Genomic DNA, 16,463 nt, shown 5'->3' on the forward strand with positions numbered 1-16,463 from the left:
AGAGCGGCCACCATGTCCAGCAGGAGGGTCAGCAGAGTCCGCAGGTAGAGGAGGGACGACCGGGTGTGCTGGTGGTCTTGACGTTTCCGAAGCAGGAAGTCCAAAAGATTGCCCTGAAGCATGACGAATATGTCAATAGGGATGGATGACTTTTGCCAGAAGTGGTAGAATTTTTGTAAGACTTTGGGGAAACGAACTTGCTATATGGTTCCCAATATGCACTGATGTTAGGTAAGACCAAATGTAGTCTATCACCACGCCACAATTTCACACCAATTTTGATATCGAAGCTCATTTCATTTGCAGACAGCAAGATCTTCCTACTTCTTCAGAGAATTGTAATTCAATGGTTAAGAAGAATGAAAGTAAACAATCATTGGCACCTATAACCAGCTAGATGGAAATGAAATATTGGGATCCTTTGGATTCACAATGATTGGCAATGGCAGGAAACACACATAACAGACCCTGGCGCTACGCTCACCTCCTCCATGAACTCCGTGATGTGGAAGACAGGCTGAGGCCGGAGCTGGTAGGCCAGCAGCTGCAAGATGTTCGGACTGCCGCTCAGCTCTCCCAACATGCGCACGTTGTTCCTCACGATCCCTGCCCCTGCCGACATGTCCGCATCGCCCATCAACTCTTTCATGGAATTCAACTTGTACACCTGGGAAAATAGGTGTGATAGTTGAGTGTGAAAGTAATGTTCTTATACGCTGTATCATTTCCATGTGTCAGCTTCAACATTGATAATTCCTATTTACAAATGTACATTGTATATGAATCTTCAGATGTGTTTGTGTAGAGAATGCGATCTGGAAGAATCGGCGAGTTTACCGATAGGTCGGGATCATAATCTCTGTCTGCAACTGCGGGTCATTAATCCTGACGGAAGTTGCAGTCATCATTACATGTCAATTGTAACAAGACTGAAATTAACACACACCTTGACAGCTACGTTCCCGTGCGTCGTGGTTCCCTTCCAGACCACGTGACCCTCCAGGTCTTGACAGGGCGTTGGCTGGTGGGTGACAATGCGCAGGCCCAACATTTTGTACTGGTCACTGATGTGTTTAGCCTAATGGAGAGGTTGGACATCATCAGACTTTAAACGTCATGTTCATTCTAGTCTCTTTCTCTCTGTCTCTCTTTCCCTCTAAAAGTAGCTAAAATTTGAGACATCGATCTTCCTACCTCAATAGGAACGAGATCCTCCCACTCAATTCCGTCCTCACGCTCTCCCTGGCGCATTGCTAGACGGCGAGCCATGGTCCCACGCACTTCAGGCTGGAAGGACACACAACTATAAATTATGCAAATGAGTTCATAATGTGAATAAATTATCTTCATTGATGTTCACCTTCACTTAACTTCCAAATACGGCAAGTATGAAATTCCCAGCAATTACAACTATGAAATTATAACAATTTTCCATTAATTATGTAAATTAGGTCATTTACATAATCTATATCCTCAGATGTTTTTCTAGTTCTCAATTACATGTCACAAGTGTTTCAAAGTCCTATAATCGAACGAAGCAGATTTATAGAATGTCCTCATTAATTATGCAAATTAGCTCCTGATTTGCATAATTGTCATCTGATTATGTCAAGTATCACTTCAGCTACCTACATACACCAACAATCATGACAATCCCTCAACCGGTTCTTGAGTTATCAACCTTCGGAGATTTTTTCAAGAAACGCTCCTGTAGTTCCAGAACAAGCTGCTAGGGGGCCCAAACTCATGTCACTTCTTCCCCACCTCAAGAGCTATCTACCAACCAAAATTCGTGACTCTAGCATGTCCAGATCGCGAGATATCAAAACCGGAAGTTCTGCTGCAGTACCAACAAAAGCCGCCAGGGGGCCCAGAATCTAATCATTTCTAGGTCTCATCAAGACCTACCCACCTACCAAGTTTCATGACAATACATATTAAGCTTCTTGAGTTATGCTGTTCACAAACAGACAGACAAACGCTACTGAAAACATAACCTTCTTGGCGAAGGTAATTACATGGTCATGGTAGAACATGTGGCGTTTAAATGCCAAGAATACATAGAGACGGTATCATCAAGTCACACAATCCTTGTATAGGAGTAACCCTTTGTAGACTCTACCATGGATTCCTCAAAGGAGAGATACTCCGACTAGATGGTTATCACAAGGTGCCGCCATTCCGCATGCTTATTTAGGTGCTTATTTCTAACCAATGAGTGCAGTGGGATTTTGCCTGACGCCAATAGCCACACGACAAGCACCAGTCCGCTCTTCTGATCGCTTCCCTCCCGAACATTCAACAATACATAAAAGGTTGTATTCCAGGCTAGAATAAGTACACTTCTTACAGTGAAAACTGCACTTAGCTACACTTTATAAGCATGTAAAAGATCCGCCTTTGTTGGTCTGACCTGCGGATGATGTAGTAGCGGTCTGCAGAGGACCTCTACTGCATGTTGGGCGTTGCCCTGGTTGAACTGCCGCTCGTACCAGACCTCGGCTAAACCCAGCAGCTTCTTTCTCTTCCCGTGCGAAGGGGGCGGACGAAGCGCCATGCTGCAGAGATCTGGAATAGGTTGTCGTGGAAGTTCATTTCAATACCATCGGCGGTTATTTAACTTATAACATAACAGCGAGTGTCCTAAATTGTGATGGATTTCGCCGACTTGGCAAATCAAAGTATTGCTTCTCATGCTTCATCAAATAAGGACCATATTGGTTCATGCAAGCTTGGACGTCTAGGTCGACTTTCGTATAGAGAATTCTCCTTGATACAATGACAGGATAGTCTCATGGATAGTTGGCTGCCTTAGCTTGTTGCTCTGATCTCATGTCATTATGCATAAAGTATAAAATGTACCACGCATGCAGGACACGAATGCATAGCCTGGGTACCATCCGGTTTTTCGCTCCGCAATGCTAAAAAAATCGAGCGTTGCGGAGCGAAAATCTGGATGGTACCCGGGCTATGCAGGACATGGCTTACCTGATCTCTTTGTGGTCTGCAGGATCTTGACGAACATGTCGGCTATCATGATGAAGAGTCTGTCCGCTCTCGACCCGCTGCACGTCTGTGTGAGTTTGTACACCACGCGCTGGAAGATACCCAGGGCAGTCTCTGAATCATGTGCCTGCAAGGGACATTAGTAAGTTAACAAACCCGTTTTAAAGCAATGCACCCTGCTCACACTGTTATATTTATTACAGGTTTGCAGAATCATCTGACTACTGAAGGTTACAAATGTTTGTTTCACTTTATGTACTTTTCCAGCAATTTGCCACGCCATCTTTAATAGGATAGTGTTCATATAGCATAGGCACATTTCTGGTGAATATTGTATGCAACATACAGAATCGATGCAAAGAAATAAACCCTGGTTGGTTATATGGTTTGCAAAGTCAAATGCATGCTCAGCTGCTTTACAGAGAGATAATGTTAGATTCATGTTTGGCACAAGATGACGAAAACTTGCCATGTCAGCCAGATGTGATAGCACGATCTGTTGGTCGTACTCCTCGGCTTTGCAGATGTCTTTGACAAGTTGCTTTGTCGTTGTCGGGATGTTTTTAATGCTAGCGTCTCGTGCCTGCAAAATGCAAGGAAACATGTTGTGTGCACGTATACGTATATAGGAATTCGAAAGTCTGTTTGTATTCATCAATTATCATGAACCTCGGATAACGTGTACTTACCTGCATCACTAACTCTTTGAACTTTCCAACGGTCTTGCTTGCAATCCTTTTGGAAGCTTCGTTGATCACATGTATGTAGTAGTCAGCAAGGCATCTGAAAAAAAAACGTATTTGCTGTTGACGCATCAACAGTACCAGATATGGGTATATAGTCAATGACCATAATTAGCGTCGGGTAGCGTGCCAGATGTGGTGGGTAGTGGAGTCATTCCTTGAAAAAAAAAGGTCGGTGCTCTTAAATGCTGGAAGTTAATGGGTAATTTTTTTCATAACACTAATGACCGTCTGATCCTGATGGTCTGTTTTTTTTTTAGGATATAGCCGTACCTGAAACTCAGATCCGTCCCTTCGAAGGTGTCAAACTTGCGCCTGATGACAGCCTGGGTTGTCTTCAGTTCCTCGGCTGAAAATTCCAGGCCGATGTCGCCGTTAACGTAGGAGACGTGTAGGCAGATGAGCAGGGTGCAGCACACGTGGATCCGCAGGAGGGCGGTGCCCCGGGTCCACTGTCTCAGGGCTTCCCTATTAGACAGGACATACAGGACCTCCCTAGTGACGTCACACAGGCCGCTAGACTCGGCGTAGGCTGTGCCTTGGTGAAATATGTTCTGATGAACGATCTGGGGTGGATAGAAAGGGAAGGAAAATCTGTCAGCCGAGCCTTAGACCATTATAAAGCCCGGTGCCCGTGGGCACACAGTTGATAAAGGTCGCCACTTTTGAAAATCGCCAGAAAATGTTTTGCCCGAAAATGTACCCTTCATTGCCACTGCGCCTCTTTAATTATGACAGAGCATCATGGCCTGATGAGTACACATTACACACGCTTTGTTGACCCAGGAGATGGTAATTGCTACCCACCGTCAGTAGCGCCTCCAGTGCCTGCTCCTCCACCCTGGGCAGCCCGCAGCAGCTGAGTTTGGCCAGGGTGATGCAGCTGCCCCGGTGGGTCTGCTGCTGAGGGAGGATTCCCAGCAACAGGACCTGCGGACGGAACAAGTCTCACATTTTCACTTCTGCATCTAGCCGTATGAACTGCGGCTGTACATGTATTAGAAATAATGATTTACGATGTACGTAACATACGCGTATATTGTTGCAGATTTTCATTCACATTAGGTAGGAAACAATATCTGCTAACGCATTATACTAGTATCCTCCCCTTAACACACATGTACACCATGCACAAATAAAATGGCATGAACAGTCGAATAAGAGTCTTGCTAGAACTGTTTATACACGGTACGTTAGTCCTAGCCTATTTAACGAAGTTGTTCTTGCCTTTTCCACGTCATCTCTCAGCGGCGGAGTGATCTTCTGTACCCGCTGGATGTAACTATCCGGGTCGTGGCAGAACGCCTTCAGAGACCACTCGGACCACTCAAACTCTGGACAGAGAAAAAAAATAGTTTCAGTTAATTTGTGCAATGTGATCAGGTAAAGTCATCAGATGGTGCGAGGTAAATTGAATTTCTCTATAAGTCAAAAGGCAGAATTGGTAGATTTTGTATATAAAAAAAGACGAAAAAATTGCCCCACCTTTGCAAGCTGCCAGCAATGTCTTTTCGGGCTCCACAAAGTCGGTGTGTATTTGCGGGCCCATGGCGTCAAAGCTCCTGTTCGTCGCGTGCACGAAGTTTGACCTCGGCGTTTGCTCGTCCTCTTCGAACTCCTTGTTGACGAAGACGTCGTCGTAATTGCCGTCGTAGGCGTCGTCGGCTCGCGAAGAGAGGTGCTGCTGGGGTCGGGGAGCCGAGGCTGTATGGGGAAATGTACATTTGAGTCTGGTTCTATGTTCGAGGCCTGGGAATAGCAGGGAACCCTGGGTAATGCAAGAGGCAATGCCATGAACACATAGATCGAACCGGGCACCTCATAAATCGAGCATGCATTGACACAACATTATAATATCAAGAAAACACATTATCAAGCAATCAAGCAGATCTATAGGAAAGCAAGCCGCACTTTCGGTGCCCTGTCATCAAAAGCAAACTGCATACTGACGTCTAAAGCAGTACAGCTTGTTATACATACATGGGGGACCCAGCGTGCGTACAAGTCGTGGAAACGCTTCCTTGTACGCGGCGTCCGTCGTGAAGTCCAGAAACCCGAACGGCTTCAGTTTCGGACACAGTCCGCAGTCCGCCTCCATCTTGACGAAGATGGCGGAGCCTTCTCTGATGATGCTGCGGTCATGGATGCTGTTCTCCACGTACCTGTGCAATTGGAATTGACATTTTATCTATTTCCCTTTCACCAACGAGGTGTCATCGGAACATGAAACAACAAAACAGATTAATCAAAGAATTTTAAAGATCAAGACGACACGTACCAGTAGTACTGAGACGCCATGAAGGTCTTACACAGCGGCAGGACAGTCACCCTGCTCTGTTCTACACCTTTGATGAACTCATCAAGAAGAGGCTGCAAAGTTTCATCAGATATACACAATTACTTCTTCCAGGAATTAATGAGTGTATGTAATATGTATGTATGTATGTATGTATGTATGTTGTTTGTCAAAGTTACAACGTAAAGTGTGGAGTAGAGGCAAAATAGGTACAGGTGTGTATGTGCTGTATCAGGCACCTGTCCAGGTAGGTAGTACTTGGTTGTGTAGGTGTTGTAACACTCACCTGTCCAGGCAGGTAGTACTTGGTTGTGTAGGTGTGGTATCCTGCCTCGGCCAAAGGCTCCATAAGTCGGGAGGACATGAACTCCCCGCACTCCTCTCCTTCGTACGGCAGGTGGACATCGTACGGAGGGAAGGCTGGGAACGAATCATGTGTTACGTCATTACAGTTTCCATGACTACAGTATTTGCAAACACGTGACCATGATGTAGTATTGTCCGCCATGTTGTATGGTTAAAAGTTTTACATGAATTAAAATGTGTATAGCCAACTTGTATATCTAGTTCTTTTGTTTTAATTTTGTTTCGCTGTTGTTCGGCTACTCTAACATTCCGTGTCCGCTTCTCCAAACACCGACCAAGAAAACCAAGTATAATGCACTAAACTATTCATGAGATTTTTAAAGCCTTAAAAGGCTCAAATGCGAAACATCGTTGAGCGAGAAGTAACATTGATTAAAACGAAGCAAACGACAATATACACGCCCATGTGAGGTTTACTGCATCTGTACCTGTGGTAATTAAAACAACAGAACTAAAAAGCCAGTCCTCGGAATACCTCCACCTGCCTGGTGACCTCGCTCCGCACAATCACTGTGTGGCAATTTAATGTTGCAAAGCAAGCACTGTTTCATTTCATCATTTCATTTATTTATCCAGGTGATACATATCGCCTTGTTTTTCAAGGATACCTGGGGGGTAAACCCCAACATAGTCAAATACAAACAAAGTAACTGAGGATAAAATACAATAATAAATAAGAAGAAAATAATCACTATATACAAGTGTGCAATTAATCATAAGGTAACATAAAGAATCCAACCAAACATAAATAAGTTATATCAATGGTTTATTTGCATTAAAACACAACAACACTGTCCCAAAAATGGCAGCCAGAGGCTGAATTGACATTGGGGCATCACATTATTAGTATAAAACGTCATATTAAGCGATTAAAATAGAAATAAACCATTACATAAAATGTATATAAAATATTGTCAACAACATTTCAAGTGCAAATTAATATCGTAGCAGATAACAAAACAGACGGACACTGGTAAAACTAAAATAAGTCTTAGGTTAAAAAAAAGTGACAGTGCAAGCTGCAAGTTAAAGCTGTTATCAATTCGAGAATCGTTCTAGACCAATTACCAAGAATGAAGAAGTAAAATGTCATTGTGCATGTCCGGCATGCAGCATTGGAATGCCCTTTTCTGTTTTTAAGTACATGTACAAAGAACAAGTACACACACAGTGGTGCAACCAAGTTCGAGATCTCATATCAACGCCACCACTAACACAAACACCAAAAAGATAAATCTATACAGAATAAACAGTGCTCCTTGCCCTTCGTGCCGTTATCAACCAGGCTAATATCTGTTTGATTTCACCTTTTCCCTTAGACAACAACTTGATTTATCAGCTAAAAGTCAACAGCAGAGTGACATTTTACGTATGGGTATTCCCCGTAATGTGTGGGTGTGAAAACTGGTGAAAACCGGTTCTATCTGGGAATCTGCGATCTGTATAAACGCCTTGAAGCTTGAACGCACCTTTGTTTAATCTCCATGCAGATCTTCGGGGCAAAAATCTTGACGGTTTCTAACTGGCCCCCAAAGTTTATCACACACGGCCCCCAAGTTTTATCACACACGCCATATTAGATGTTAATCAATATTTTATGCCGAGTATTTGCGGGTCCTTGAGGCCGTGCAACCTGAACTTTGGTCCAGTCGAAAACTCTCAAGATTTCACCCCCCAAAAGATCAGCCTTGCTGTTATTCATGTTAACCCTCACTTGGTTTTGTCGTCAGGGTTGTTCCCCATGCTGCACGGCAAAACCAATTGTTTTCTAGGGAAAGGTTGAGTTCGTATATGTTATCACAGTTCCGTGGGTACAACATTATAAACGCCACATCCCCACACCCTCCCTTGTTCAAACAACCATCATGGCAAGTCACATGCAAACACTACCATTAATTGCGGAAGAACTGTACTCAAGGAAATAATGAGTTGACATAACTTGCGTGTCCAAGAAGAGTTGTCTACTTTTAAGAATTGGAAATGAAAGAGAAGCCATGAAAAGTCTAGACACGGAAATGACGTACCTATTTATTTCGCCGTACCTACATGTTTGTATGGCGCCAGTGTATGCTACAGTTATGTATAATTGTATTGTTTTAAGCACCCAGTGCATGCTAAGCCCAGCTAAACCCAGCGCTACAGTGCTAAGCCCAGCGCTGTTGCAATCTGTGCTCTTTTATAAAGTACTTGTACATACTATTCTACATTTTCCTGCCCTTAGGCTAACAAAATGTTCAACAGTTCAACTGCGCAATGGTTACATAGTCACGCATACCGTGACAGCCTCACCCTTGTGCAATGGTATGCGTACGGATAGAAGTTTAGAAATTTGAGACGAAAGTACATGTTTCGTGATCATGATTTCACGTCTCAACGTAGCGTGGGTACAAACTTAAGGGCCCTTAAGGAGTAGAGAAGAATCCCAATGACTCAAACAATTGCAACAAGTAACGTCGCCAGATCGGGTGTCGTACTCACCTGGTGCCGTCATGGCTGCTGGTCCGGCGCCTTTGTTTTATTTTTCCAACTTGTTACTTCCGGGAGGCGTGGAGGCATGGAGTGGGCGGGAGACACCTGTAACTCCCTCACGTGCGGTTAGAGGACTTCTACCTCCGCCATGTAGGTTTCCAGCGTTCTGATAGACTTTTTTTACACCGGTGGTCACCAAAAGAGCAACTCGGTATCGCCACTTTTGCTAATGTCTTTTAAGTAGTTGTGAACCCTATATGTCTGCCATAGTAAGTATGGGGATCCCCCACCCACGTATGTAATATACGTCATAGCACCTCATGATTGCTTCTCATAATCTGATTGGTGGAACTTGTTTTGAGGTAAATGGGAGGGGTACTTACATGTACCTGCGTGGTACACACTCTAGCCTCCTGCAAATACCCCTCCAAATAAACCCCTCTCCAAAGGAACCGAAAATAAAAATTCATCCGGGTAGCCTTCCTGTACCCCCTCCCCCCGCGTTTGAAAAAATGGAACCGTCTTAAGAGGTCATTGGCCTGCAGAAGCATTCTCGCTCTCTGAGCCGCTCCTACATAAACAAACGCTGCCCGCTAGAAAGTCTGCATAACAGGCTAACCACGTAGCCACTTATAGTACCTGTGCTCCTTCCTCAAGACAAGACAATGGCAGGATGAATGAAACTAGGCATCAATCTTTTGTTTACTTCAACTTTCGTCTTAACCTTATCACAGGTGTTAATGAAAGAACCTAGGTGATATGAAGTAACCTACCATTAGTAATCTGATCAAATTCCAAGTATAACACATGTACATGATTTTGTGCATTTCACAACAAAAGAACAAATAAATACAATGTACTATACAGTACCTACAGCTATGTGTGATAGCTTCAGCTCATGTCTACCAACACACACGTGTGTATAACATATTAAATACATTGTATTTGTATACATGTATATATAGAGAGATGTATATAGGTTATGGAGTTCAGCTGATTGAGAAATCAAGACCAAATTATCATTTCAGGATGCAGGATGATCATCGTAAAACCAACTCTATGTGGCCTACTTCACAATCATGCACACCTGGATGGTTTCCACTTGTGGCAGGTGCTCTGTGCCATCCAGGCGTGGCTCCAGGTGTAAGCTAGTGTTGGGCTGAAACACATCCTGCCCACTCTCCCAGTCTGGGTAGGTCCAGACAGACTGCACACCTGCAGGCACGCCCCCTACACTCTCACACTTCAACTGCACCTTCTTCACTACTTCAGCCAATTCTTCATACTGGGCATAGTGTAACAGGGTTTTCTTTTCCTTCACTTCAGGACAGAATGACAGATCAACCAGTTTGCCAACTGAGGCACTTCCTTGTTCGACATTGTAGTAAATACGAACAACCTTCAACCATCCAAACGGGGGCTTTTTAGCGGAAAAGAAACATGTTTGAGGGTCACTTGCACAGTATGAAGCCTCTTTATCCAGTAAGACCTCAAAAACCTGCACATTAACCAGGTTAACATCAGGGTAAGCCTGTAACCACTTGTTTGCCTTTGTGAAGGTCTCAGACAGAGGTTCGAATGTGGGTAACTTGGTGGAAAAAGTGGACACCTTTCCAATGGCTACCTGCTGGGGGAGGAAGTCTTGGAAGTGGACTTCAGGAGGAAGTGGTGATCCTTCTACTGAGATCAGGTAGGCTCGAAGGAACCGCACCAACTTGGTCGGCGTCTGGAAGGAAGGTGTAAGGTTGTCATTTCTTTAACCTGCTGGTTGTAAGTAACTTGAAGTAACTTGTAAGTAAATTGCAGGCTAGTGTGCCCAAATGCATCCTTGGCATGAGGAAGGTTAATCAGAATTGTGATACTGTGTCAGTTTCATAGTATAATAAATTGACATGAAAATCTCATAAAATTTTTTCCATCCTGTAATTATGATTACGACTAAAACTCTTTCAAACTTAAGTACAACACTAAGCCAGTAGCATTGTTATAGCTAGTTACATGTAACTTTGTAGAGTTTTACACATGTCACCCTACCAGAATAGGCAACACAGTTTCTTCACAGTCCATTTCTTTCTTGTCTCCTGGGATTGTCAGAGTTTCTATGTTGAGGAGTTGTTGTCCCTTCCTCTCTGCTATCAGACCATTCAGGCGGGTCAGGACATGTTGGAAGGTCTCCACCTGTTAATGAGGAATCAATCTGATTCAGCATTATTTAGATTCGGGGGGGGGGGTATGAGAATACATGTAACAGTCGGGATTGTGGCCAAATATCAAAAGCCACAAGCCCTCAGCCAATCAGAATGCGCTCTGGGACATGACGTCATTTTCCCGTGATCGCGCTCTTTCCAATGTCTCGCCATATGGCACAAGTCAAAATGAGCGTAAATGGTGTGGTTGATAAAGTTACATGTAGACTTCTTAACAAGACAATTTTCACATAATTTGGTTAAGCGGAACACTATTTATTCTCATGTTACTGATGTAAGTAACAAATTAAAGTGGTTGTTACCTTGTCACCGTGATCCCTTGGCAGGACATCAATTGAAGTGATCTGAGAGGGTTTTGAAGGATGTTTTTCCTGTTCAGGCTGTTTCTGGTACCAGATCCTGAGAAATGAAATATAGGTGGCAGGTAGATCACAAGACCTGGGGGTTCGAATTCCTGCCAGTGTTCTAGGCACCAAATGTGTCTGTGTACTTTTAGTACAGCTATTGGAAAGCGTTATAACGTTGCAACGCGTTGTTGTCCTTTTAAAGGAGGGAAGTAGCTAGGGAGGTATCAAGTATCGGGGAGGGAGGGGGGTGGGCAATGTAGCAGCTTCGCTTGCTCTTAACGTTATGATACCATAAAATGTTTACCTCAGACCACGAAGTGAGAACCGTGAGACGTCCTTAGGTTTCCCGGCTGGGTATGACATGACCTGGGTGTCGCAGTATTCGCCATGTTGTGGGGAGACAGCCGCGCGGAGCGTCTCGCACCTGTGCACCAACACTTCCGGGTGTTCGCCCAGCCAGCGGTTCGCTTGGCCGACGCTGTCGGAGAAAGGGGCGAGCTTGGGACGGCGGCCGCCGGCGAGAAGGCTCGGCACGAAGTCCTCGCAACATAATAACATTGTTACGAAGCGGAGAAGGCCCACACCCACCGTCAACCCAGAACGCTGCTGCGCACAGCTCGATCGTTTCTGCAGACGGTAAACAACTTGTCGCGATGACGTAATGGTTTCGGTTCCGCATTACTCCAGTCCTTCCGCGTGACCGTGAAAAGTGACGAAAGTGTTTTGCGGATCCAAGTTTGAGCTCACATTTCTCATAATAATAATCTGCAGCGAAGTGAAAATAGATACATGTTCTAACATGGTTGCTGACAAGCGTGAGAATTGGTGATTTGTGGGTGAAAATTGATTTTGGCAAGGGCATTATAATGCCCTTGATTTTGGCTTTGAGCCTTACTTTTTCCGAGTATCCCTCCGCCGCGCCCGTCCAGTGAGCGGATTTGCAACCCTGGCGCCGTGGATAATTACAAAAGTTTGGTATCAGGATTTTCTTTACGATTGATTAGAGTATACACAAGGTTTGTGCCTTTCTGCCAACACCAGTCATTTCGTCGGATTTTTATTCTACCGGGTTATCCTACGTAAAAATTCCCAATCTTGTGCATTAATTTTTGGCGTGAAAATAATGTTTCTGTTGATTTCATCAAAACTAAAGTTGATGAAACAAATCTCAACTGGCCTGGTAGCTGAATGTATATCATTTCATCCCAGGTACAGTTATTTTGCTTCTGAATTATTTGGTAGGTAGGTTGGGTTGGTACAACGAAGGTCAAGGTCAAGTGATGTGAAGTATGACCGATATGTCTGACTCTGCTTCAACTGAATACAAGGACTGTACAAGGACTGACAGGTATTCAACGTTAACTGCCATCTCTTAGAGTACGTCACTTCTACTTTCGATCATCAGTACTAGTATATAAATACAGGCAGCCGTTTCCATTACGTCACTAGTTTCGATCGTCAATATGAAAATGTAGGTAGTCGTTTCCATTACGTCACTAGTTTCGCTCATCATTATGTAAATGTCGGTAGCCGTTTCCATTACGTCACTAGTTTCGATCATCAATATGAAAATGTAGGTAGCCGTTTCCATTACGTCACTTTTACTTTCGCTCATCAGTATGTTAATGTATGCAGTCGTTTCGATTACGTCACTTTTAGTTTCGCTCACAGCCGTCTGCTTCAGGTGTGAAATATAATACACCTGTCACCTATGAAACATAGTCTCCAACAGACTCCTTTGCAGGCTGAATACATAGTAGAAATTCGCCTAAAAGGGGGGTATCATTGGCCAGAGGAGTTGACTGGACATAGAGGATCCAGTTTTCCTGCTCTGGCCGGTGATACCAGCCTTTTGGTCGATTTGTACGATTTACTCAGCCTGCAAAGGAGTCTGCTGCAAAGGAGTCTGGTGGAGACTATATGAAACATCCCGGAGACATTCAGCGGTGCGAGTGTAAATCAGTAACAAAACGTCACCCCACCCAGTCCTTTCACATTCGCAAACACTATTATATATGGAACATAAGAAGCGTTATCAGGTGTCTTTTGCATGGCGTATAACATAACGACACTTGGTTTTGTCCTCTTCACTTCGACAGGTGCGCTTCTTGGCGTCGGACGTATGCTCACAAGTTCCTGATTTTCATAGTAGGTCGTCCCTTTTGTGTTGGTACTTATATGCAACTTTGTCAATTTTAACTCCCACAGAATTCAGATATGATTGTTTCGTCTATTTTGATCTTCATGTTTACGGTATTTTGTGCACTAATGTGATTTTGGACTGTACTAGCTAACTAAGCGGCGCGCATGAAAGTTTTTGGTTCTCATCGGACACAAGGGGCGTAACTATGATGTATGAAACTTTTTACCAATGTCCAACTCAGGTCATCGTGGTAATCACTTTGCAGGGGACGACCTTTTGAAAGCCATACGTGACGAGAGTAAGGAAACAAGCGTATGCGTGTAAGGACGAAGTTTGAATCGCAATCTGAGCTGTGCTCTGAGTAGTTTCGAAGTCGTGCCGTGCATTTTACTAATAGCACTGTCAACAGGCTGGATGAGATGTTCCTTTGCATTCTAAACGGAAAGAATGCTACCTGACTTAATTATAAGCAAGCAAAGAAAGCCCTAAACTTGACCCGCACATTTCTGGTTAGCCCGGTTACCATTCTCCACCGGCCGGCCGCTTATGGGTGTTACGCGTACCGGGCCAGTCCTACTAAGCATGGGCCTTTCCTGGCATGCTATCTTTCCATCCATGGTCAGTCTTTCTAATGATTGACATTTTGTAGGCGATTTATTAACTGATTGAAACAGACCCCGTGAAAAGCCTCTGGCATGCGCACATGGGCTTGGACGGGCTAGCATTATGTATTCTCAGCACCGGGGAGTCTACCGGAGAGTCTACGGCGGTCTACCCTGCTGTAAGAAAAAATTCGCGGCAAAATGTTCTCTCTAGCAGACCAACTCCCTCGGCATGTTATCTCTCTATTTGACCGATTTCTACTCTTTCCAGCCGTCTCCCGAAGCCTGGTAGAGGCTAGTAAGCGTAAGAACAGCTCTTGCGCGCGCAGGAGAGCGATACCTGGTTCCTAACGCACCCCCTCCCCACCGTCCGCCGGCCTAGATTTTCACGCTGGCCTCAACTTTAATAGCAATACGAGAGTTTCGGCCGTATATATCGATATAAGGGTCTACACTTTATAGTTATCTACCGAAAGTTGAGTTACATGTCCCTTGTCCCCAGATGCTCTCCTAACAGAAAAGAAATTGGCATTATACTTAATTTTACCGGCAAAATTTTGCGCGGTGACCGATAGGACAGGGGCCGTATTTCTGCTGAAAATGCCCTCGTCGGGTGAGCTTTTACCTGCTGCGCAATGCTCTTTCACTTTCTCTAAATGACGTACTTTCCGATGAGGTAATCTGTGAAGAAAGTGAAACCAATGCGGGGATTCTCCTGACACTACTTTCATTTATGCAAATATCTGAAAGGGTTCGCGCAAATTTTATTTAAAGTGAAACTTCGACAAATGCACTGCGCAATCAAAGAGTGTGATTTATTTTCGAGGTGCATGAGTACGTAAGAAGCACATGTGAGTACGGCCTCCTTACGGAAAACTTTGCAATCGCACAGAAATCACACGTTATAAGCACGTACAACTCACTTACCACTTGCGCGACGAACGATGTACGCAACCGCTCACGGCGAGACGTGGCGTGCAGACCACACTCTTACACCTTGCGCAACCGTGCGAGTGACGTGCGTAAACGCCACTCCTTCCCCATGTTTTCAGAAAAACGTAGCAGACGTGGCCTCCCAATAAAACGTACAGACTAAAAGCACGCACGGCGGGTTGTAACCGAGGCTTAAGGAAACAGGCGTAAGGATGAGGTTAGAATCGTGATCTAAGCTGTGTTATGAGTAGTTTCGAAGTCGTGCCGTGCATTTTACTAATAATAGCACTGTAATGATGCAAAATGAGAGACAATTGAAGAAGTCTATACTCTGTGTGACTGTGACTGCTCTGTCAGTAGGCACTAGTATGGATAAATGTCCCTTTGCGTTGTAAACGGAAAGAATGATAGCTGACGCAAGCAACGAAAATCCTAAACTTGACCCGCACATTTCTGGGTAGCCTGGACAGGGGCCGTATTGCTGCTGAAAATGCCCCAGAACTCCTAGACTCGTCGGGTGAGCTTTTCTCTGCTGCGCAATGCTCTTTCACTTTCTCTAAATGACGTACTTTCGATGAGGTAATCTGTGAAGAAAGTGAAACCAAGGCGGGGATTCCCCTGACACTACTTTCATTTATGAAAAGGGTCAGCGCGAAAGTGAAACTTCGACAAATGCAATGCGCAATCAAACAACGTGATTTTATTTTCGAGGTGCATGGGAACGGAACACCTTAACAGCGATTGTTCAGAATATGAGATACAATGTCAAAGAACGTAGAAGCCTAGCCTGATTAAATTGTGCACATATATTTGAAATCTATAGCTACGGTTAACGTTGTAGCCTGGTCGCGACCGTTGTAGGTGGGGCTAAAGCTTACAAGACCGGATTGCAGCTTAACTAGGTGCAACCCACGTGAAGTCTAGTGTTAAACTTTAATTTCTTAATACTTATCTTTAAAGATGTTGTCAATGGTTTAACGTACAAAATATTTTCCACCGTTTTAAAACCACACATCATTTTCAGGCAAATCTAAAGAATGGCAGACGAGAAGAAACTGAATGCCCTGCAGCTGAGGTACCGGAGCCTGCTGATCGGGGTGGTGGCTAGCGGAGCCGTGCTGGCCATTGTGGTCGGCCTCGCCGTCGGCTTGACTATACAAAAATGCAGCGAGTCCAAAGGTGAGTTGAAACTTGTAAGATCCTATTTGATCCCCACATATTTTCTAAAACGTTTGCAAAAAACTACTTTCTGATAGATCACAATTGTTTATCTGTCACTGAAGTGACGACCATCTACATCTCTTTTATCGTTATCAAAATGACAGAGGAAATCGTCAAGGTCGGTTTGCTA

The 16,463-nt window shown here is 44.3% G+C and overlaps 2 protein-coding genes across 5 annotated transcripts in view; both read right to left on the reverse strand.

Moving 5' to 3' along the window:
• Positions 1-9,819, reverse strand: part of LOC109475568 — a 13,085-nt gene extending 3,266 nt beyond the window's left edge. Inside the window, exons 1-17 of one of the 4 annotated variants that reach the window (XM_019776248.1) lie at positions 8,890-9,819; positions 8,126-8,179; positions 6,332-6,465; positions 6,028-6,119; positions 5,730-5,911; positions 5,235-5,453; positions 4,977-5,083; positions 4,557-4,679; positions 4,023-4,315; positions 3,696-3,789; positions 3,476-3,589; positions 2,989-3,133; positions 2,414-2,568; positions 1,195-1,287; positions 947-1,078; positions 485-667; positions 15-113 (exon numbers count right to left, since the gene is read on the reverse strand). In XM_019776248.1, coding sequence (XP_019631807.1) covers positions 15-113; positions 485-667; positions 947-1,078; positions 1,195-1,287; positions 2,414-2,568; positions 2,989-3,133; positions 3,476-3,589; positions 3,696-3,789; positions 4,023-4,315; positions 4,557-4,679; positions 4,977-5,083; positions 5,235-5,453; positions 5,730-5,911; positions 6,028-6,119; positions 6,332-6,465; positions 8,126-8,179; positions 8,890-8,902 — 2,232 coding nt within the window. In that variant the 5' untranslated portion in view covers positions 8,903-9,819. Of the gene's footprint in view, positions 1-14; positions 114-484; positions 668-946; positions 1,079-1,194; positions 1,288-2,413; positions 2,569-2,988; positions 3,134-3,475; positions 3,590-3,695; positions 3,790-4,022; positions 4,316-4,556; positions 4,680-4,976; positions 5,084-5,234; positions 5,454-5,729; positions 5,912-6,027; positions 6,120-6,331; positions 6,466-8,125; positions 8,854-8,889 lie in introns of those variants that run through there. The other 3 variants (XM_019776249.1, XM_019776246.1, XM_019776247.1) reach the window with 3 other exon arrangements.
• A 73-nt stretch (positions 9,820-9,892) lies between these two features.
• Positions 9,893-12,098, reverse strand: LOC109475572. The gene is made up of 4 exons (XM_019776253.1): positions 11,739-12,098; positions 11,390-11,486; positions 10,915-11,058; positions 9,893-10,606 (listed from the first exon to the last, which is right to left on the reverse strand). The coding sequence occupies exons 1-4, from the start codon at positions 11,990-11,992 to the stop codon at positions 9,947-9,949; spliced, it is 1,155 nt and encodes a 384-aa protein (XP_019631812.1). The 5' UTR covers positions 11,993-12,098; the 3' UTR covers positions 9,893-9,946.
• Between the last annotated feature and the right edge of the window lie 4,365 nt (positions 12,099-16,463).

Source organism: Branchiostoma belcheri, unplaced genomic scaffold, assembly GCF_001625305.1.
Source record: "Branchiostoma belcheri isolate BF01 breed outbred unplaced genomic scaffold, Haploidv18h27 scaffold34, whole genome shotgun sequence".
Lineage (NCBI taxonomy): Eukaryota > Metazoa > Chordata > Leptocardii > Amphioxiformes > Branchiostomatidae > Branchiostoma > Branchiostoma belcheri.